The 22,983-nt window shown below is 39.6% G+C and overlaps 1 protein-coding gene across 5 annotated transcripts; it reads left to right on the top strand.

Moving 5' to 3' along the window:
* Positions 1-528: 528 nt before the first annotated feature.
* On the top strand, positions 529-22,745 carry LOC127445049 (crossover junction endonuclease MUS81-like). 5 transcript variants are annotated; one of them, XM_051704794.1, is made up of 17 exons: positions 529-728; positions 857-1,036; positions 1,139-1,268; positions 3,242-3,354; positions 3,444-3,560; positions 3,668-3,748; positions 3,843-3,931; positions 4,029-4,208; positions 5,573-5,725; positions 5,828-5,955; positions 13,516-13,628; positions 14,772-14,891; positions 14,971-15,066; positions 15,180-15,308; positions 15,964-16,067; positions 16,683-16,766; positions 18,631-18,803. In XM_051704794.1, exons 2-17 carry the CDS (start codon positions 899-901, stop codon positions 18,695-18,697), a joined length of 1,842 nt encoding a protein of 613 aa, XP_051560754.1. In that variant the 5' UTR covers positions 529-728; positions 857-898; the 3' UTR covers positions 18,698-18,803. The 5 variants fall into 5 exon arrangements, 4 of the variants coding, with proteins under 4 accessions (XP_051560754.1, XP_051560746.1, XP_051560761.1 ...); XM_051704786.1 differs by having other exon boundaries at positions 529-700; positions 18,631-18,802; XM_051704801.1 differs by lacking the exon at positions 18,631-18,803 and adding an exon at positions 22,617-22,745 and having other exon boundaries at positions 529-1,036.
* Positions 22,746-22,983: the final 238 nt, after the last annotated feature.

The following is a 22,983-nucleotide window of genomic DNA, read 5'->3' on the forward strand; positions in this document are numbered from 1 at the left end:
TACTCTTTACAATTCTTATGTCGTAAAATATTGTGTTTTTTAATTTATTTAATTTATTTTTTTTAACGCAACCTTTTGAGATTCTTTAAATCAGAGCCCTTCTATCAAAAAGACTACAAGGTTAGCAAAGCAATGCATCACGCGACATTCTGTGGGCGGTCCACCGGCGAGGAGACTAGAGGCCGTTTTGTTTTAATGGATGTCTACGGAGTAGATGCTTGAGTTTCCTAAATAAAATGCTTTTGCGAGGAAACAGCTCATTTATTAGTAAACTAACCACCTTTCCGCTAATCTTCAACATGTTTTACACTAAATAATCCTTTTGAAATAAGCTTTTTATGGAGTTTACTACGATAAAACTGATGTTTAAAAAAGAAAACACGGACGATTTTGCGACAGGTAGGACTCAGTTTACGGCTCTCCCTGTTCATTTGTATGGTATCCGTAAACGGTGATTTACTGTCGTAAAACGCTAGTTGACCTTTACGCTCTCTTCCTCAATCCTCTGCTACTCTTGTACATCGGACGGAAATTACGCAACTATACTTTCGAAAACACAGGCGGGCAACCTTAAGCAACTAAGCTAATGTGAATATAATTCACTCGAGCCTTTTTAGAAAGTACTATTTACATGCCATTCGAAAGGCAAGCATACTAGGATTTATCCTAATCTTTAGCGGCACTTGACATATTTTCACAGGTATATAAGAGAAGATCAGCGACTCACAGTGTGTTAAGGATGTCTTTAGAATACATGCACTTTTCCCATGCACGTCTGATATTAATGCATATTATTTACCCATCGTGCTGGTAACCATATCTAACGCTTTTTATAACGTGGCCACGTCATTTGCAGACTGCGCAAACTCCTTGACATGTTCAGCTGATCGACGTGAAGATGCCGACGGATCCGGTACGGTTGGGTCGGAAGCGCCCGGTCCCGTCCTGCCCGAACCCGCTATTCCTGCAGTGGTTAACAGAGTTACGGGACCACGCTAAGGAAAAGGGCTTGAAAACGCAGTACGTGTACCAAAAGGTGAGCGAGTAGATTGGGATTCATTTAGAATGAGTCCGTTAACATTTATGTGATGAAACATATTTTGGCTGGACATCTGCGTGTGTCTTATGCATTTAATAGGCCATAAACTCTTTGAAGAGATATCCGCTCCCGCTGAAAAACGGAAAAGAGGCGAAGATCCTGCAGAATTTCGGCGACGGGATTTGCAAGATTTTGGACGAGAGGCTTCAGAAGCATTACCGTGAAAACGGTGAGGCATATCAGGCTTTGCTCCGAAATGTTTGAGAAGATCCACGTTCCTCTCTTTTAAAACACTGTTTCATATGTTTTTTGATGTGCTGTAGACTATAGCGGACCAAAAATAGTATTTGGACTGTCTTAAAGAGAACATTAATCTAACCATACCACAGAAATGCATTTCTTAAGTTTTAAATGATAGAGAATTAAAGGAATGGTTTACCAGAGTCAGTCTAGCCCGAGATGGAGCACTTGTATTAAAACGAATGGGAGAAATTGGAACGCCCAATAGTGCCCGCCCACTTTTTCAGCCGCTTGGGATCCCGGAAGTATTTTTCCTTTTCATTTTTCCATAGGCTTTTCATAAAATCCTTCATAAAAGAGTTGTAAGCCATGAACCAAACCAACCAGCTCCAAGGTGAATCACAACATTACAAACTTTGTTTTGAAAATCGGACAAAAAGACAAAAGGTACAAGACTCTGTACCTAACATCATTCGTAAGGGCACGAACTACAATCCCATGAAGCGTTGCGAATGACATAATCGAATAATAAACAATGAAAAAATATTAAATGATTGATTTTAGGATTGGGGGCCTGGGTAGCTCAGTGAGTAAAGACGACGACTGCCAACCCTGGAGTAGCGAGTTTAAATCCAGGGCATGCTGAGTGACTCCAGCCAGGTCTCCTAAGCAACCAAATTGGCCCGGTTGCTAGGGAGGGTAGAGTCACATGGGGTAACCTCCTCGTGGTCGCTATAATGTGATTCTCGCTCTCGGTGGGGCACGTTGTGAGTTGTGTGTGGATGCTGCGGAGAATAGCGTGAAGCCTCCACACACGCTATGTCTCCTTGGTAACGCGCTCAACAAGCCACGTGATAAGTTGCGCAGATTGATGGCCTCAGATGCGGAGATGCTCAGAACTGAGATTCGTCCTTCACCACCCGGATTGAGGTGAGTCAGTATGCCACCACGAGGACTTAGAGCACATTGGGAATTGGGCACTCCAAATTGGGGAGAGAAAAAAAATATTAAAAATTATTTTTTTTGATATTAGGTTGTTTATTAAACCAATATACTTTAAGTTTACTGCAAAATAGTCTGATATATATATACAAATATATAAGTTGTTTGAGGGCGTAGGGAGACCGACTTGTTTGTGTTATTCTCAGTGTGTCATGGGAGTGGTCGGTCGCTTCTGGACTTCTTTGGCGGGTTTTGTTGTCCGCTGTTCTCTGATTGGTGAATCTTTCTTTGCAGGATCGTGGGTAATGTAGTTGTTCACCAGGAACTTCGATGTTAAAAATGATTTTCAAACAATAAAGTTGAAATAACAGACTGATGGTTTCAACAAAGGCATATACTATCGATGAACAATTTTGGAGCTTACGGCAGTTTAGTCTTTAAAGGTTTATGAGTTATCTTTAAAAATCTGTTCGTCTGTGTAAAAAATTAATGGAATTTTTACTTCTAGAACCAGACTGTTGCACTCAATATGGCGGATGTTAAAAAGGAAGTCCCACATTACTGATAAAATAGCCAATCTCCTTTCAGATACAGACATCGCCTGTCAGTCAACTCGAGAACGTGCATGTGCATTAGCTGAACCAGCCTGAAAAATAGCGTTTTTTTTTAATGTGATCTGAGCTAAAGAAGCACAATTTATGAGACCATTGTTATCAGATTTTACTGCTGATTTTAAATTGTTTGATCGTAATTTTGACCAACCGTTTTGTAGATTTTGGTATTTCCCCATTCAAGTAAACAGGAGCTGTACTTTTATGTCGCTTGTATCCATGGAAAATAACTGCCCGGTAGTGTTCCCAAGATGGCCACTGAGTGGACTGACTTGCCTTGAAAGCCACTTTGGGGAAACACAAAAATAATTGTCATCATTTATGTTGTTTCAAGCATGTTTGAAAGTATACAAATACATTTTGGGGCCAGTGTATGTTTCCAGTTTATATTCTTCATCTTTTCCTTAAGGTTCTGATGCTCCAATCCACTTGGCTACATCTTGCCAAAAAAGCAACATGGCTTCCTCTAAACAGATGGAAGAACATCACAAAGAACCTTCGGGAAACGATGGTGAACTTATGGTTGGTTTGAGGATGAAATGAGTTGTTATACTCACTTATTCAGGTTCATCTTAGAAAAAGAGTGATCTAAACACAATTTTTTATTGCAGAAACAGAGACAAAAATCTGTACGAAAGGAAGAAGCAACTAAGAAAAAGAGAGAATATGTGCCGCAGAAGAGGTCTGGAGGTTATGCTGTACTGCTCACATTGTATAGACATGCACAGGTAAAACAAACACATTTGTTTTGTTGTTTTGCACTCTATGGGGGCTGTCTTTTCACCATTACCATTACACCAAAATGTGAGCATCATTTTTGTCCCATGTTCTGCAGATGCCTGGGAGCAAAGGCTTCATGTTTAGGAATGAACTACAAACTGAGGCACAACTTTTGTGTGACAAGTCCTTCACAGTGGTAAGGCCACTAACACGCCTTTTAAAGGCTTACCAAACCGCTTCTAGCCTGACCACTTATTTAACCCTATATATGCCTTTTACCCAATACATAGCCTGATCTTGGTAGCAAGTACACTGCCTGGTCCTCAGTGAGCACGCTTATTCAGAAAGACCTTCTGGTGAAGACTCACAGTCCTGCCAGGTGAGATGTCACATAACTGTGAAAAGTAAATTTCTGCTGTACATGGGGTCTTATGTTTAGTAGTTCTTTTCATCTTTCTTTCCCTGTTTGATTACAGGTATTCATTGACTGAACAGGGTCTGGCTTTAGCCGAGAAGCTGGATTCAAAAGAGAGTGGGATGGATAAAGAACAAGCGGAAGAAAAGAGCGAAGAGGAAATCTCTGGGCATAGACCTGGGGTTGTGGACCTGACTTTGGAGGAGGAGGAAGATGAGGAGAAAGGAGAGAAAGAGAGCTGGTGGGTAGCAAGGAGCTCTATTTTGCCTCAAGTAAACTGTCCGTTAGCATAGTATGAGGCCTCCTTGCATAAGTTTGTTTGACATTGTGAATTTTTTTTAAACCCTCCAAAAAAAAATTGGTCACTGGTGAAACATCATCTATACGATTATATGTTGCTTTGCAAAAAATGTATTTCATCAGAATGCATGGCTACTTTTAATTGCCATCAGTGGCGAAACAAGCTTTTTGCCTGCATTATGATGTAGCTCTGGAATCTACCCACAGGGGCTAACCAAGCAAACCTTTACCCCCTGGTCGATGCATTTAATTGGTATATGTCTCATCACTGTCACGGCTGCTATATTGATCGGAACTGCACCCAAGAATTTCACACACCATTGCACTTGTGTATATGGCTGTGTGACAATAAAGTGATTTGATTTTGATTTTGATTTGACTTAAGCAGGTTTAGCAATGTGGTTGAGTGGTCAAAAACATAGGCATAACAGTAAACTTATAGCATTTAGTGAGAGGAAATATGCTTACGTTCCCATTTTTATGTCAGTTTAGATTCAGTTGGAGTAACATAATAGTTAAGGTTGAATTGTCTGGAAATTAAAGGAATTGTTCACCCAAAAATGATAATTCTCTCATCATTTACTCACCCTCATGCCATCCCAGATGAAATGAAGATTTTTAGAAGAATATTTCAGCCCTTTAGGTCCATACAGTGCTAGTGAATGGTGACCAGAACTATGAAGCTCCAAAAAGGACATAAAGACAGTATAAAAGTAATCCATACGACACCAGTGGTTTAATCCATTTCTTCTGTAGTGATATGATAGGTGTGGGTGAAAAACAGATCAATGTTTGAATCCTTTTTTTTTACTATAAATTCTCCTCCCTGCCCATTAGGTGGCAATACGCATGAAGAATGCGAATCACCAAAACAAAAGAAGAAAGTGAAACTGGAGAGTTATAGTAAAAAAGCACATAAATGTTGATCTGTTTCTCACCCACACCTATCATATCGCATCAGGAGACATGGATTTAACCACTGGAGTCTTATGGATTACTTTTATGCTGCCTTTGTCCTTTTTGGAGCTTTAAAGTTCTTGCCACAATTCACTTGCATTGTATGGATCTACAGAGCTGAAATATTCTTCTAAAAAATTGTGTTCATGTTTAGCAGAAAAAAGAAAGTCGTACGCATCTGGGGTGGCATGAGGGTGCGTAAATGAGAGAATTTTTATTTTTGAGTGAACTATCCCTTGAATGCAGTGTACAAGTTTGGTTACCTGTGATTAAAAATCAACTGTAGTGGGTGTCTGGAGCGGTGTTGGTTGTTGCGTATTAACTGTATGAACTTTATTTCACCCATAGCTCAAGCAAGTCTTCAGAAAGGATTACCACAGCTCTGTCTGTGAACCAGGCCAAGAATCTTGCCCCTGCGTCAGATGCCACAGGAAAAGGTTGCTATCTTCTCCCTGGCTTTTATGACATTGTGTTATGTGTTGACTTCATTGAGACAACAGGGTGAGAGGATTTTATATGCAGTGCATTAATTTTTTTAATTTAAAATAATGTTCTCTTATTTTACAGAACAGCTAATAGATATATATATTCTGAAATTGACAGGGGAAGCAGTGGACGCAAGCAAGAATTGGTTAAGGAACTGCAAAGGAATGGTGTGACCTTTGACATCAGGAAACTGAATGTAGGGGACTTCCTTTGGGTGGCACGTGAGAAAGTGGCACCTGTGCCAGGTAAAACACACCCTTGCCCTTGTCATTTGTATATTACGCTCTAAGGATGCAGTACTATCACCAGCAGATGGCAGCTTTACTCTTCTCAGAAGAAACACACTGTCATTCACTGTAGTCATTTTTCAAAATGCAATTGATTTCACCTGAAGCACAGTGTTTTAGGGGTTGCACGATTACTGGTTTTCCCCTCATATTGGATTCATCTTGTGACATCTCAGCACAAGTATTTTGTTATGCTTGAAGGTCAATTTGCATACATTGCTGGTTATAGCAGCATTTGTCATCTTTATCAAAGTACATTTGAGCCACTTCGCTTTTTCACTGCAGAGCCATCGGGCTCCATACCGCTGTATTTCCTACAGATGCTTTTTTATAAATCACGTGGTAAGTGACTAGTTGACTTTAGCCTGACCGTGTCGACTACATTATAGTGTGCATTATAATCTACTATGTTTAATACTTTAACATTTAAGTTAAAATCTTATGAAAAAATAAAAAAGCTTTATACAGTATTTGCCCCCTACCTGATTTCTTCTATTTATGTGTATTTTTCTAAATTTACATTTAAATCTTCAAATGAGATATAACGTAAAACAAAGGCAGCTCGAGTAAACTCAAAACACAGTTTTCAAATATATATATCTTTTTACTGAAGCAAAAAAGTTATCCAACACCTATATCACCCAGGTGAAAAACTAACTGCCCCCTTAAACTAAATAGCTGCTTGTGCCAACTTTAGCAGCAGCTGCTGCAACCAAACGCTTCTGGTAACTGGAGATCAGTCTTTCACAATGATGTAGTGGAATTTTGGCCCAGTTTCTTTGCAGAATTGCTTTAGTTCAGTCACACTGGAGGGTTTTCGAGCATGAACTGCCCGTTTAAGGTCCTGCCACAGCATCTCAATCGAGTTCAAGTCAGGACTTTGACTAGGCCACTCCAAAACGTTAATTTAGCTTCTTTTGAGACATTCAGAGGTGGACTTACTCCTATGCTTTGGGTCATTGTCTTGCTGCATAATCCAGTTGCGTCTGAGCTTCAACTCGCGGAATGATGACCAGACGTTCTCCTTTAGGATTTTCTGGTAGAGAGCAGAATTCACGTTTCCCTCAATTATTGCAAGTTGCACTTGCCCTGAAGCAGCAAAGCATCCCCACAACATCACACTACCACCACCATGCTTGACCATAGGTATGATGTTCTTTTTGTGGAATTCTGTGTTTGATTTACGCCAGATGTAACGGGACTAGGGTTGCTCCCATACCCAAATTTAGGCTTCGGTACGATACCAGCCCTGGTGCCTCGGTATCGATACTAATTCGATACTTTGGCAACAAATAAAAAAAAAAACTCAGATTTTTGATGAAATTACACAGAAAATGACTCTAAAAGAAGTGCATAAAGTCTTATAGATACAAATTATTTAGTTTTAATTTTTCTGGATTCCATGTTAAATGTTTTAATTAAATGATATGATCAAATTTTGTTTAATCAAATACATACTGTACAGCTTAAATAAAAATATAGTACTTTTCAACTATATAATATTATTATTATTATTTTTACCAAAAATTATATATATATATATATATATATATATATATATATATATATATATATATATTTAATATTTTTGGTAAAAAATAAAATAAAAATTATGCACAACAGAGCTTTACAGTGTTAATGAAAACGATTTGATTACCTGAGGCAAAAGGCTGCCATGGCTGAATCACAACATGCTGATATTCAGTAGATTTGCTTATGTGATATTGCTTACAGATAATAATACTCATAATATAACAATATTATATTATTGTTACTATGAGTATTATTGCGACTGCTTTGAATATTACACTTATACAGTAGTAATATTTTAATATTTAGTAGTTTAATATTTATACAGTCGTAATGTCTTCAATTTCATGCAATCAGTTGAATAGAGCTCTCATTTCAGCGGGACTTTTATTTTGAAAGATCTTTGCAGTTCTTCCTGTTTGTGAAGGGTTCGTTATATCAAGCTTCCCGCGAATCGCAAGCTGAAATCTCCGAGCTGCAATGGAGAAAGTGTTCATTTGAGAGTTCACAGCCATTTATACACTCAACACACTGATCTGTGGCTCTGCAGATGGATACTATTGGACACACTGCATGAAAATCAAGCATTCTTAGTGTGTTGCGTTTGTATGTGTGTTCGTGTGCGCACATGTGACTATATTATTTCATTAAATGACATAATTCTGCTGTTTAATGATCACACTTGGTGACTTATTATTTTCAGGTGGTCTTTGATTTCATCTCAAAACTTTCACATTACATTACATTTTACTAATGGCAGCATACTTTCATGTGGTACCGAAATAACAAGATGATATGGTACCGTTGAAAATTTTGTATCGCGATATTTCGTTAGTACCGGTATACTGCGCAACCCTAAACGGAAACCCTGTCTTCCAAACAGTTCCACTTTTGACTCATCAGTCCACAGAACATTCACCCAGATGCTTTGAGGATCATCAAGGTGTGTTTTGGCAAAATTCAGACGAGCCTTAATGTTCTTCTGGATTAGCAGTGGTTTTCGCCTTGCCACTCTGCCTAGACTGTGGCTGCTCGCCACAGTTTATTAATTTGTCACGCCACAGTTTCATAATGAACCGAAAATATTTTTACACTTCTCATAATAACTCTAACATTGTGTTTTGCGCCATTGCTTCGGCAAAGCATCTCTCTCTCCCAGCCAGTCAGTCCCAGTTTTATAATTCACTAATGATCTAGTAACAGCTGTGCCCTATTTGATTGACAGGTGGCGTATGTGTGTGTTCTGAACATGCGCTTGTGTTCCAGTGCAAGCCTGAACGGTAAAATGCATTTAAAAATTCCACCAAAATACCCGTCTTGGTGAGGTATTCATGTAAAAACAGAGAGTGATGTCTAAAGTGAACGTAAACAGCAGAGAAAAAGTGGATTTGTATTAAAATGTCGGACTTGTTAGTATAAATGTAAGCTAATAGGCCTGCTGCCGTCTAGTGTGCCATTTATAATAATCAAACAACCATAACGAGAACACACTTACTGCTTTTGACTGGGTAACTTTAGTAGCTTTAAAAAGTATTAATGTATTATAATCATACAGTGAAGACCAGTAATAGTTTTATGTGCATTTCATTCTGAATGTTTACTTGAATACTTGATACTGCTGTTAAAACTTTTAAAGCTGAGGACACACGGCCGGCTCTGGATCGGGCTAATCAGCCGGGAGGGGGATAAAGACGAGCTGGAGGCGCCAGTTCGAGAGAGAGATACACACGCAGCCACGTTGCATGTGTGTCTGTGTTTGTTTTAAGTTAAGTTTCTAATTAAACTTTACGTTGACTGTTCAGCCAGTTCCCGCCTCCTCTTTGCCCACCCATGAACTGTTACATTGGTGCCGAAACCCGGGAGGGAGGGGGGATGCACTGTCGTGGAGTTCTCGCCGCTCTCATCCGCCAGGGGAGCAGCCGCGGCCATCTGCAGAGAGCCGGAGGAACCGCTGCCGTCCGCCGGGGGAGGAGCGAGCTGGCGTCCTCCAGAGGGCGGAGGAGCAGTTGAGGGCCGGGCGACAGCGCTGTCACTCCACCTTTCCCTCCCCTCGTCTCTCCCAGGGCTCCAAAAGTTGGGGAAGACCTGCTGGCAGGCATGGCCGGAAGGGCAACGCCCCCTCCAGGAAGGGAGGGGAGTGCGTCATGCCGGGGGTTTCCCCGGTCTGAGTCGGGCGATGGAGTGTGACGAAGAGAAGGGCAGGCCGGGCCGTGAGGACACATGGCTGGCACTGGATCGGGCTAATCACCCGGGAGGGGAAAGTTGAGCCGGAGGCGCACGCAGCCAAGTTGCACGTGTGTCTGTGTTTTTTTATGTTTGTTTTAAGTTAAGTTTACTGTTCAGCTGGTTCCCGCCCGTCTTTGAACTGTTACAGCTGTTAAAAAGCACTGCATTTTCTTCATATGTTCTATTATTTTTAATCTATTTTTATTCATTGCTGTTTCTTATTGTTATTTTCAGGAATGTAAAGTAACGAATGACAAATACTCACATTACTGTAAGTAGTTTTTCAGAGGAATTGTACTTTAAGTAGTTTAAAAATGGTATACTTTTACATGAGTACATTTTAAGTGCTGTAACTGTACTTTTAATGCGCTATTTTCCCACCCTCTGTGTTCGCTACTTCCCTGTCCTGATTTTATTTTTATCTATCAACATGATTGGCTAGGGAGAGTCTCGTGACTCCTGTCAAATCAAATCACATGTAAAAAAATTTGAACGGCAGCTGTAGATCAGCGCCAGCTTTTATGGATGTGGAGGATGCCTCAAACACATTTTCAGCACCTGAACATCACGGCCGCACCTGAAAGGGATTTTCACAGTAAAAAAGGCCAATTGCTTGACTGTGTCATGTGAGTTTAACTTGCTCAAGCCAGATATCAGCATTAATCCTGCCTCTAATTTTAAGAGACATATTGAGGTAAATTTAATATTTCCGCTTACTAGATTCTGTGTGTCTATAATGTAGCCTGTAAATTAGCTATCTATCACTGAGATTATTGGGTTGATGTGAGAGATTAAGGCAATGTTATCAATAGGGCTGGGCGATAAAACAATCTTGATGTTTATCTGAAAAAAAAGAGAGATGTCCATGATATCGATGATAAACTTTTGAGTAATTTTCTATACTTAGCCTGTATTCTACATCTAGACCAGTGGTGTTCATTACATCAATCGCAATAGCAAGACAATCACTGGTTGGTTGATCTAGATAAAATATAAAAGATTGACTTTTTATTTCCTGACGTCTGTAGCTGCGCGCTGTTTGATTGACAGGCGGCTAATGTTTGTGCGCTTTACATGCACCTAAATAGTCAAATACACTCCATAATTCCGCCAATGCCCGTCTTGGTGAGGTGTTAATGTAAATGCAGTCGGTTTGGTCTAAAGTGAATGTAAACAGTGGGACAAAAAGCGTATTTGTATCAAAATGTCAGACTTTAAGTGTACATGTAACCGAAGAGACCACTGTCTAGTAGACTATGTCATATAAAGCTATTAATCAAACAACAATAACAAGGGAAAACCACTCACTACTTTTGGCTGAATAACTTGAGTAGCTTTAGAAGTATTAATGTAATAGAATAAAACAGTGACATTTTTAATAATAATATTTTTTTAATAATACTGACCCCTGATGTAGAGAGTGTGTTAATTTTGTATAATAAGTTACCAGGAAATTAGAGATGATAAAATAATTTATAATTATGCTTAGCCTTTATCATGTTTTTCTAATGCCTGATAGAAAAGTATCGACCTTTGTAGAGCAATACTTCAGGCAGAAGATTCCACCAGTCACAAACTTCAGAAAATTGTCCATCATGCATTAGAATGAGAACAAAACTATTTCTGAGATTAAAAGATACAAGAACTAAATCAATGCGGGACATTGTATCTCAAAAGTAGGACAGTGTGGCCCCCATGTGCTACTTAAAGAAATAGTTCACTCAAAAATGAAAATTCTCATCATTTACTCACCCTCATGCCATCCCAGATGTGTTTGACTTTCTTTCTTCTGCAGAACACAAATTAAGATTTTTAGAAGAATATTTCAGCTCTGTAGGTCAATACAATACAAGTGAATGATCAAACAGATCAATATTTAAGTCCATTTGTGCTAGAAATTCTTCACGTGGCTCAGGTGGTAGAGCGGGTTGTTCACTAATCGCAGGGTTAGTGGTTCAATTCCCAGCCCACATGACTCCACATGCCAAAGTGTCCTTGGGCAAGACACTGAACACCAAGTTGCTCCCAATGGCAGGCTAGTGCCTTGCATGACAGCTCTACTGTCATTGGCGTGTGAATGGGTGAATGAGACACAGTGTAAAGCGCTTTGTAGAAACGCTAAGGTTAAAAAAAGATGCTATATATAAGTGCAGACCATTTGGCATAGTGCTACTGGGTGAGACCTTTTAGCCAACTTCATGCTGCTGAAAAGTTCTATTTAGGTGTTGATTTGATTGAACACGGCTGGCAGTAATCAGGCCTGGGTGTGTCCAGTCCAGCTGAACTCCATTATGAATGCAGTTTCATAGATTTGGGGATTTAGTAACTAAGGGGGCAAATAATTTTTCACAAATGCCTAGTTGGTATTGGATAACTTTTTTGCTTCAATAAATAACATTATCATTTAAAAATGGAATTTTGTGTTTACTCAGATTGCCTTTGTTTTATGTTAGATTTTGTTTGAGTTTTTGAAACATTTTAGTAAGAGATATACACAAAAAGAGAAGAAATCAGGATGGGGCAAATACTTTTTCATAGCACTGTATGCAGAGTCCCCATGGTTTATGGAAAATCTGGAAAATTAAGCAAATTTTTAAATTGTTACAAAAAAGTTGTGAAAATTCTAAAAAGCCATTGGAATTTGTAAAGTGAATATAAATATGATTTACTATAATACATTTTGAACAGTTTTCTAATTAGGCTCATTTCTAAAATATTTCAGAACAATAAAATGCTTTTTGTGAGTACACTTTCTATTAAATTATTTTTAAAAATCCTCATGAAGGATTTCTACAGGACATACAATTACAAATGACTAGAAAAGTCATGGAAATGTATAAAGGCGTGGGAAGCCTGTATATGTAAAAACTAGGGCTGTCAATCAATTTATTCAAATTAAATACATGATATACAGAATAATTACTTGCATATACGTATAAATAATTGCCAAAAAGGACCCCAAATAACAATAATCAGAATCAGAATGAGGTTTATTGCCAAGTATGCTTACACACACAAGGAATTTGTCTTGGTGACAGTAGCTTCCAGTGCAATGAGAATACAACATCTATACATACATACAGACATATACATTTAAACATGTATACATATAGTGACATAAAAATAAAAAAGATATAACAGATAAAAAAAGAGAAATATACAATAGTGCAATAATGTTAGAATATTTTATATACAGTATACAGTTATGTGCAGGTGATATAATGTGTTGAAGAAGAGGTAGGATATGTTAAATATAGGAATGGATGAATTGAATATTGTACATGGTGGTATTGACCAAAGGAAAGTATTTGGGGGCAGTTTTAACTGTTCTTGAGGTGGATGGCCTGAGGGAAAAAAAACTGTTCCTGTGTCTAGCTGTTCTGGTGCTTAGTGCTCTGTAGCGCTGGCCAGAGGGCAACAGTTCGAAAAGGAAGTGTGCTGGGTGAATGGGGTCAAGAGTGATTTTACCAGCCCTTTTTGTAACTCTGGATGTGTACAGTTCTAGTAGGGTGGGTAGGGGAGTGCCCATAATCCTCTCAGCAGTTCGAACTATCCTTTGAATCTTTTGATGTTTGACTTTGTCTGTTTTGGTTCAACTACTAAGTGCAGAGGACAGACTCAATAACTGTTGAGTAGAACTGTATTACATTTAATATAATTTTGTATAATTAATCATGATATATTTAAAGTATTTATAAATATAATGCATATTTAACATGTAATAATTTAGAAAATTAACAACACAATTTTGTCCTGCTTCAGGACAGTTACGTCCTCCAGTGGGAACAGAGCTAGTGCTTGATTACATAATTGAGAGGAAGAGAATGGATGACCTGTGTGGAAGCATCATAGACGGACGCTTCAGGGAGCAGAAGGTTTGAACCATAACAACATACGTGTAACATATGTATACAATTTGTATATGTAACATATGTACAGTATAAAATGAGTGCCAGTTTAAGGTTGTTGTTTTTATAACCAAACAGGTAGGAGTATACAGGGCCATAGCAAGGAATTCTGGGCCCCTTGACTGCATTATTGCTCTGGGCCCCTTTAGAAAATACAGTTTCGAATTTGTTGTGGGCCCCCCTGGACATTTGGGCCACTTAGAATCGTTACCACCTTTCACCCACTAGCTATGACCCTGGGAGTATACATATAAGGCCAGGTTACACTTAGTTTTTGTGCATTCCTGATCGCGCCTGGTCGACCATGTTACCTTTAAAAGTATACTCTTTTAGCCGCGAGTGAATACGAACACGTACGGCGCATGCGCACTACATGCCAAAATATACTATACTTCAGTTGTCCGCGTGGCTGATCGCTCGCACACAGTGTGCGTGATGCAAATTTCGTACAGATTATAAATCATCACAGTCCGTGCGCAGCCCAAATTTTCTCGACAATACTGGTCTGTGCACATTGTGCCTGCCTTTGACTCTACTAAAAGTATTGCAAAACAGTCGTAGTGCGCGTGCGTCGAATGCGTTAATGTTCGCTCACAGTCAGAGAACTATACTTTAAAATGCAACGTGTTGACAGGGCATGATCCAATACATAAAGCACAAAGTATACCGGGCATTAAGACTACTTTGCTATACTCTTTTAGTACAGTCAATGACAGGCACATGCGGTGACAATGCGCACTTTCGAAGACTGTCCGCGTGCCAAGAAAATCTGGTCCGCACACGGACAGTCTGCGTGTAATGTGCTGATGACTAAATTTGCGTCACGCATACTGTGTAAAATGTCACGAAACGATCGCCAACGCGGACAACCGAAGTATACTTTGGCCTTAAAGGAGTATTCTGGGTTCAGTACAAGTTAAGCTCAATCGACAGCATTTGAACCCATGAACTCAGCCTTGTCTGAGCTCATCACATTCAGTCTTGCACACGTGAAGGCTTCAAAATGTTGAAAAAAGTTGAGAACATGGACCTAGTCTCACATTTTTCCCTGTAACACAAGATTCCATTACTCACCTGTTTCTCTCTTCCGTCACTCTCACTTGCTCCCAGTTCCGACTGAAGAGGTGTGGTCTGTGTAAACCCATTTATCTAGTGGAGGAGTGCGGATCAGCAGCAGCTCATCTCAGTTTACCTGAGAGTACATTACAGCAAGCTATAGTCAACACACAGGTACATCCCTACTACAGCAGGCATAGTCACACATAGACTAGTGAATGATGATGCTATTGTATATGTGTGTGATTCTCAGGTGGTTGATGGCTTCTTCGTGAAACGCGTACAAGATGTGAAGGAGTCAGCTGCTTACCTCACTATCATGACCAGATACCTCCAGAAACTCTACCAGGTTTGTTTTAAACAAAGCCAAAGTAAATGCTCCATTTACTCATCATGTGTAATTCAGTTCTTTAAACATTTAATATTTTATGTCTTTGTAATTTTCTTTTTGCTCATGCTCAGAATTGCACTTTAATCTGTCGCTCCAGAGAACTGGAATGGGATGGAGAGAATGAGAGGGAGGAAACGGAGAACCTCTCCTGTTCTCTCATGTCCTTTACAGAGTTTAACCATGGGGCTATTAAAAACAAGGTGATTATTGTGAAAGAATGACCCCGTTTACTTGTGGTATTAAAATGCATCTCGGGTGGTCCGATCACATGTGGTCAGACAGCACATCGCTGTTTACTCCTGGTCACCTAAATGCGTCTCCTGTGACCACCTGTGTTCGGATTTCAAGGGGAGGGTCTCTGATTTCATGATGACATACATCAATTACATCAAAAGACTAAACATGCACGAACAAAACCAGAGAGCTGTTTCTCCCAAATGCAGTTGAAATTTAATCAGCACAAACACAACATTTCGAGCAGAATCATTTGTTATTTTAGTGGATGTCCTGTATTAAAGGAGCTTTAGATGTTTGTGGTTGTCATCTGTGTCCCTGCATGTTGATATGATATCGGACACACTGAAGAAGATCCGTAAAGTTCTCGTGCTTCAATGCTGTCCGGGACACATTCAGGATGTAACTTTTACACCTCAAATGGGATGTGGTCACGTGTTTTTGACTTCCTTCGTATTTGTTTTTTGTGATGCAAAATGCATCTTAATACTAGGTGTAAATGGGGTCTAAATCTTAAGCCACTGACAAAGTGTGAAATGTCACCCTTTTTTCTTGCAAAATACAGAAATTATTCCCAAACGAGATGTCTTTTTTTTTTCTCTCTCTCACACACAACCGCAGTGCCAAACAGTGCGGGAAGTATTTGCGAGACAGCTCATGCAGATCAGTGGAATATCTGGTGATAAAGCGGCCGCTGTGCTTGAACACTACAGCACAGTCAGCAGGTGTGACTCACTCCACTATTTTTGTGACACTCACTTAGTGAAATGTTAATTAATTTTAATATCACAGACACTCACTCACTAAATCACTCATTTAAATTCCACTATCACAGACACTCAATGATTAAATTACTGTCTACCACTCTGCTATCACAGACACTCGCTCATTAAGACACTCATTTACATTCCACTATCATAGACCTACACTCAGTGTATAAAAACAAGTCTTGCATAAACATGATTATAACACAGAAACATTCTTATGTTTTCCATGACAATTGCTTAGTCCCTGTTGACATTCTGGAAGGTCTTGTCATTTTACATTGTGTAATGGTAGCCAGCTGGTATGTGCTGTGCAGTGTGTGTAAACCTCACTACCCTAGCCTCAAGAGGTGCACTAGCGACTCACGCTAGAGGCTGTAGCCTTTAGCCTCCTTGTTATCACGCCCGCCTCCCATGCTGGAGACGCCGGTTCGAATCCTGCTTGGAGCTGGTCGAGCAGGAACAGTTACAATTGCACTCCTAACCATTTGCAAAAGACTGATGACCTATTACAGTCATTTGGCCTTATATATTTTCTTTCCCCTTCTCATATTTATCAATGCTTCCTTTCCTTAGTTTATTGAAGGCATATGATCAGTGTTCCAGTGAAACAGAAAAGGAGAAGCTACTGTCATCCATCAAATATGGAAAACTCAAAAGGTTTGTTTATAACAATGTTGCACTGTCACAATGTAGGTTAAAGGGATAATTCCCCCAAAAAGGATTTGAAATTATTTACACCCTTATGCTGTCTCAAACTTGTATGACTTTCTTCTGTGGGACACAAACAAAGATAATTTGAAGGATATATGCTTTTCTTTTTTTTCTTACAATGCAAGTCAATGGGGTCCAAAACTTGCAAGCTCTAAAAAGCCCATTAAGGCAGCATGAAGGTAATCCATACAACTGAAGTAATTCTGATCGTTTCGGGTGAGAAACGGACCAAAATGGCGCAGATGCTAGCATTGACGCCATGCTGCGAATTGTGAATGCGGCTTCGCGATTGCTGTAGCAAAGCTAATAGCCACAGTCTGCCGGCCGATTGATATTGTGGAGGATGCGAGTTTAAGAGATTGAATGTACATTGCAAAGAATACACAACCTATGGGAACTTATTTCAATTAGTCAACCTCCCACTTGTGTTTAAACATTTAATTTTACTTGAATTGTGGGGGGCCTGGGTAGCTCAGTGAGTACTGACACTGACTACCACCCCTGGAGTTGCAAGTTCCAATCCAGGGCATGCTGAGTGACTCCAGCCAGCCAGGTCTCCTAAGCAACCAAATTGGCGCGGTTGGTAGGGAGGGTAGAGTCACATGGGGTAACCTCCTCATGGTCGCTATAATGTGTGGTTCTCACTCTCAGTGGGCTGCGTGGTGTGTGCATGGATGCCGCGGAGAAAGCATGGGCATCCACGCGCTACGTCTCCACGGTAACGCGCTTAACAAGCCACGTGATAAGATGCGCAGATTGATGTTCCCAGACGCGGAGGCAACTGAGATTCGTCCTCCGTCACCCGGAGTCACTATGCCACCATGGGGAACTGGGCATTCCAAATTGGGCAGAAAAGGGAGAAAAAAGTAAAAATAAAAAATGTTACTTGAATTGGTGCTGTTTTAGTGCATTTCAATCTTAATACTTTGAAAAGCTTTGTTTGTAAAATGTGAATATAGCGTTATTATTAACTATTGTTTCCTTTTCATTCCTTAGAAGGAAATAAAGTCAATTTTGACAGAAAAAGAATATATATTCAGATTTCAGCACTTTCAAAATCTGCGATTAATCGTGATAAACTATGAAAAATTGTGCGATTAATCGCAATTAAAAAGTGAAATCGGCTGACAGCACCACAAATCCTTCAAAATAAATTCATTTGTGCAGAAGAAAGTCTTATGAGTTTGAGATGGCATAATATCATTGATAAATGATGAGAGATCTCTCATTTTCAACTATTCCTTTAAAAATGTTCCTTAAAGGGATACCTCACCCAAAAATTAAAATTCTCTCATCATTTGCTCACACTCATGCCATCCCAGATGTGTATGACTTTCGTTCTTCTGCTGAACACAAACATTTCTGCTTTGTTGGTCCTCAAAATGCAAGTGAATGTTGACCAAATATTGGACTTAAATATTGATCTTGTTTCTCACCCACACCTATAATATCACTTCAGAAGATTTGGATTTAACCACTGGTGTTGTATGGATTACTTTTATACTGCCTTTTGGGCCTTCAAAGTTCTGGTCACCATTCAATTGCATTGTATGGACCAACAGAGCTGAGATATTCTTCAAAAAATCTTCATTTGTGTTCTGCAGAAAAAAGTCATACACATCTGGGTTGGCATGAGGGTGAGTAAATGAGAGAGTTTTAATTTTTTTGTGAACTATCCCTTTAATATCTGACTTATTAAATGGATCTAATCTGAACAAATCAATGATGATGCATTAATCATAAAGTCAAACTTTTTTTTAATAATTATTTTGCCCAAAGATAATGACAGTATACATATATTTGGTTGCAGGAATCTTGGACCAGCCTTGAGCCGCACTATTTATCAGCTTTATTGTACGCGTGGACCTCTGACATAGGTTTTCAATGAAGATCCTTTTTTTTTTTTTTTTTTTTTTTTTTTTTTTGTACATTGTATTTGATTCTCAAATAATGTCTAAAGTAATAAAGTTTTGAATTTAGTTAAAGAAAAATATGCTTGACTGGGATATGCAGTGTGACTGTTTATCTAACTTGCTGTCTAGTATATTTTAATTGCATTTTTATTTAAGCTCTTCCTTTTTGGTCTCTGTCCTATGCTTCAAACCATAAAATGCAAACTTGCTGTGCCTAAACTTTAATCTCTGAAGCATACGATTTCAAAAAAGGCAGAATTGGCGTTCAAGTGGGGGAAAGAATTGCAAGGGGGAAATTGGCGCAAAGGAATGGGAACAGTTGCATTATTTTAGTGCAGGTGGGTGACATCAGTGTTAAGAAAGCTGCGTTGAGATAACAGCTACCCTGCCTGCAGGAGATTGGAGGGGGATTCCGCTGACGTCCTCTGAATCTCCCTCAAGGAGAAAAACGCATCTCGACAAAAACAAATAGGGCGCCTTGGATGCACGCTGGCTGCTTTCGTGGAAATGTGTTTTGACGTTTTGCTGGCTGCATCTATAGTGCAGAAGCGCGTGCGTGTTATAATATTCTCGATGTATTCTCTTCACATCATCCATGTTTCAGGACATACAGCCATAAGAATAACAACGACATTGTAAAGGTGATGAAGCTAGTGGTGAAATGGTCAGAACCGAGAGATTATTTGAGAAGATATGCATGCACTTGATGTGTGAAGGGCAAGGAGAAGACCGATCCAGGTGGGAAATGTGGCGTTGGTCATGCGACGTCGCCCAGGGTGCCGCGTTGGAGGAACCGTATCGGGATCCGCGGCGGATGGGGTGAATTACCCGCAGGGGAAGACCCGGTCGTGGGCCGCCACATCCCGAGCCGCCCCCCGGCCATCCCCGGGGTCTTTTCCCCCTTGTTAGAGAAACGGAGGAAAGATGCAGGAGACGACGGTAGATGCAGAAGAGCCCATACTGAACGGGTCTGGGAGGGAAGAGGTGAGACAAGCGCGTGTTTCGAATAAAATACTATATGTAAAATACCGCAATGTCTCAAACTTAACGCACACCCGAGTCTGTGTTTACACAAACACATTAATTGTTATTCAGTGGTAGAGTAATTAGTGTCACACAGGGGGAATGCTGCTATTATGACGCCACAGTGCCAAACATCTGATTGGTATTTCAGTTTCATAATTGTATTAGTGTTTAATATCAAGACCTTTTTATTATGACTGTGTAAGGAAATACCCCCTTATATTCCCCATTTTGCCTGTGTACTGCAGTCAGATGATTCCCCACATTGTTTCTGTGTATTAGTGCTCTTAATAACTTTCTCCCTTTATATATATATCGTGTGTGTGTGTGTGTGTGTGTATATATATATATATATATATATATATATATATATATATATATATATATATATATGTATGTATATGTATATAAATAGGGTGGGGGTACCATGTTACAGTGTCAGATGGTAATACCATGGAATTTACATGGTACGCCAAATAATAGCCTATCACGGTAGTGCCACGATATGTCCAAAATAATGGTAATGTAGTGTGCTATAGCTAGATAATGCAGCAATGTATCATATTACCACCTAAAGTGATTCTTATTATACTGTCCTCCCAGGGTGGAATGGTAATGTTTTTTTGCTCTCTCAGGTCTTGGCAATGCTGTTCCCCAGCGGCTGTTGTTTTACTTCCAGCTCTTCCATCTAATTTGGTCTCTGTACTACTGTATTTAGCCCTCTCACTTTAACATTTATCATGCTCTACAGCCTGAAAGATGATTGATAGATCTGATCAAAGGAGGTCTGTGTTATTTTAAGGTAGATAATGACATAAGTCAGGTCAACAAATATGTAACAAAGCCTAATACCAGAGTCAGCACTGACCTCCAGGCCCTCTATATTAACAAACAACAGCATATCTCTCTCTCTCTCTCTCTCTCTCTCTCTCTCTCTCTGCAGTTCATTCATTGGTACTGAGTTAACCTCCTGTCTCTTGTTACATGAAGATCAATAGAAATGGAGACAGATTGAAGGGAAGAAAGCTGTGTCCTATCAGAAATGCAGTTTTAAATTAATTTAGATGGCAGCAGTTATAAGCAAAGAGAGCTATTTCTGTACATTTCAGTATGGCATTAGTGTGGCATGGGATGTTGAAGGATTATGAAAGACTTAAGTCAAGTGAAAGATGCTGACTGAATACGTGATACATTTCTCTACGTACCTGCAAACACATTTGGCTTTATGGAAATATAACAGTCTCTCTTTTGTCAATATTTCACTCTGCATTAAGTTGCTCTCTCTTGCATAGCCTTTCCTCTTTTAGTCATTTTCTTTGAACCAAACCATATATTCAGAAATGAACGTTTGAACGATGTAATTAAATCTTAAGATTTTGTCCAGGGCACCTTTTAAGTTTAAGTATTTGTTTATCAACAGCATTTGCTATTTATGTGCAGTTTGACAGGGTGCATTGAAATTCATCAATTTTAAAAATCTACTCTATAAAAATTAATTGAAATACAGCCTGTGATGTACTGAATATGCCATTTAAGTGGTTCAGCAGGCCATTATAAATGGATTTGTGTTGATGTGTAAGTGTGAGAGTAGAAAGTGCAGCTGCAACAGAAAATGGAAATTAAAAAAACAAACAAAAAGCTCCCTGTAGGCAAAACCTTTTATGAAAGCGCTTTTGGTTTTTCCCCCATTTTCTTTATTCTTTTTTTTTTTTTTCTCTCTGTGATCTTATAACAAGTTTAAGATGTTTTATAGGGAGCAGTTTTATATTAGCATTTGGCCATTGTTATCACTGTAATACAGAAAAGAACCTCTTCTGTAAACTAGTCTCCTCCTTTGTATCTCTTTAAAATCGGACTATTCACTTTTATTTATGGCAATGTTTTAATAGATTTGACTTACATCCCATTTGGCAGAAAATACTAGACAGAACTGAAGTATTTCGCGTCCATTATTTTGTCAATTGAGAGCCTTGTCAAAAGAATTTTAGATTTACAGTAACAGGCATTTTAAAGTATTTAAGGTAGGATTGATCACTCTACTACATACTGTATTTAAAATATGACTTTGGACTAAGAAATAACCTTTATGGGGTTGTCTGTTGATTTGAAAAAATAAACAAATTGAATTGCTCCCCAATTTCGCATGCCCAATTCGCAATGAGCGCTAAGTCCTCATGGTGGCGTAATGACTCGCATCAATCTGGGTGGTGGAGGAAGAATCTCAGTTGCCTCCGTGTCTGAGACAGTCAATCCACACATCTTATCACGTGGCTTGTTGAGCATGTTATCGCGGAGACGTAGCACGTGTGGAGGCTCGTGCTATTCTCCGCGGCATCCATGCACAACTCGCCACACCCCCCCCCCCAAGAACAAGAACCACATTATAGCGACCATGAGGAGGTTAACCCAACGTGACTATACCCACCCTAGCAACCGGGCCAATTAGTTGCTTAGGAAGCCTGACTGGAGTCACTCAGCACACCCTGGATTCGAACTTGCGACTCCAGGTGTGGTAGTCAGCATCTTTACTTGCTGAGCTACTCAGGCCCCCCTAGTGAAGTGTTTTTATTGTTGAATTGAACCATACGTTTTGAAGTAATGTGGATATATACTGTATATTTAAACATATTCCACCAACTGGCTGGCTCTCTAGTCTAGGCTATATTTAAATGTTCAAACAAAGAATCAAAATACTTTTGAGGGTTTAACTGTGTACAAATATATTTTTTTCTTTTTGGAAGGATGTAGCTTATTTTCACATTTTCCAACTTCTGTCTCTCTGTTTCTATCATTGTTTATCTAACTCTCTCACTGTCACCCTTCTCACTCTACTGTATTCTCTGTCCCTACCTCTCTGCAGCTGCATCCAGTGAAGCAGTCGTTAGCTGCCTCTCTGTGCCAAGAGTCTCACTGGAAGTGTCTTCTCCTCACTCTGCTCATGTTTGGCTGTTTCGGCACACTGGGCTGGTGCAACCTCTGCAAAGTTCCAGTGCTAGCTCCAACAGAGCCAGAGGCTGCGGTTGTTGAGCCCGGAGACCCCTCTACAACCTCAGCAAGCTCCAGTGTTTACATCCCAGATGAACTGGATCTAGAGTGTCCTTGTTCCAGTGGCTATGTTTATATTCCTCTTGCTTTTCTGGCCATGCTGTACGTGGTCTACCTGGTGGAATGTTGGCACTGTTACTCCAAGACAGCCATGTTGGCTCAAGCAGAGGTTGCGGACGTGT

This window comes from Myxocyprinus asiaticus, chromosome 1 (assembly GCF_019703515.2).
Source record: "Myxocyprinus asiaticus isolate MX2 ecotype Aquarium Trade chromosome 1, UBuf_Myxa_2, whole genome shotgun sequence".
Taxonomy (NCBI): Eukaryota; Metazoa; Chordata; class Actinopteri; order Cypriniformes; family Catostomidae; genus Myxocyprinus; species Myxocyprinus asiaticus.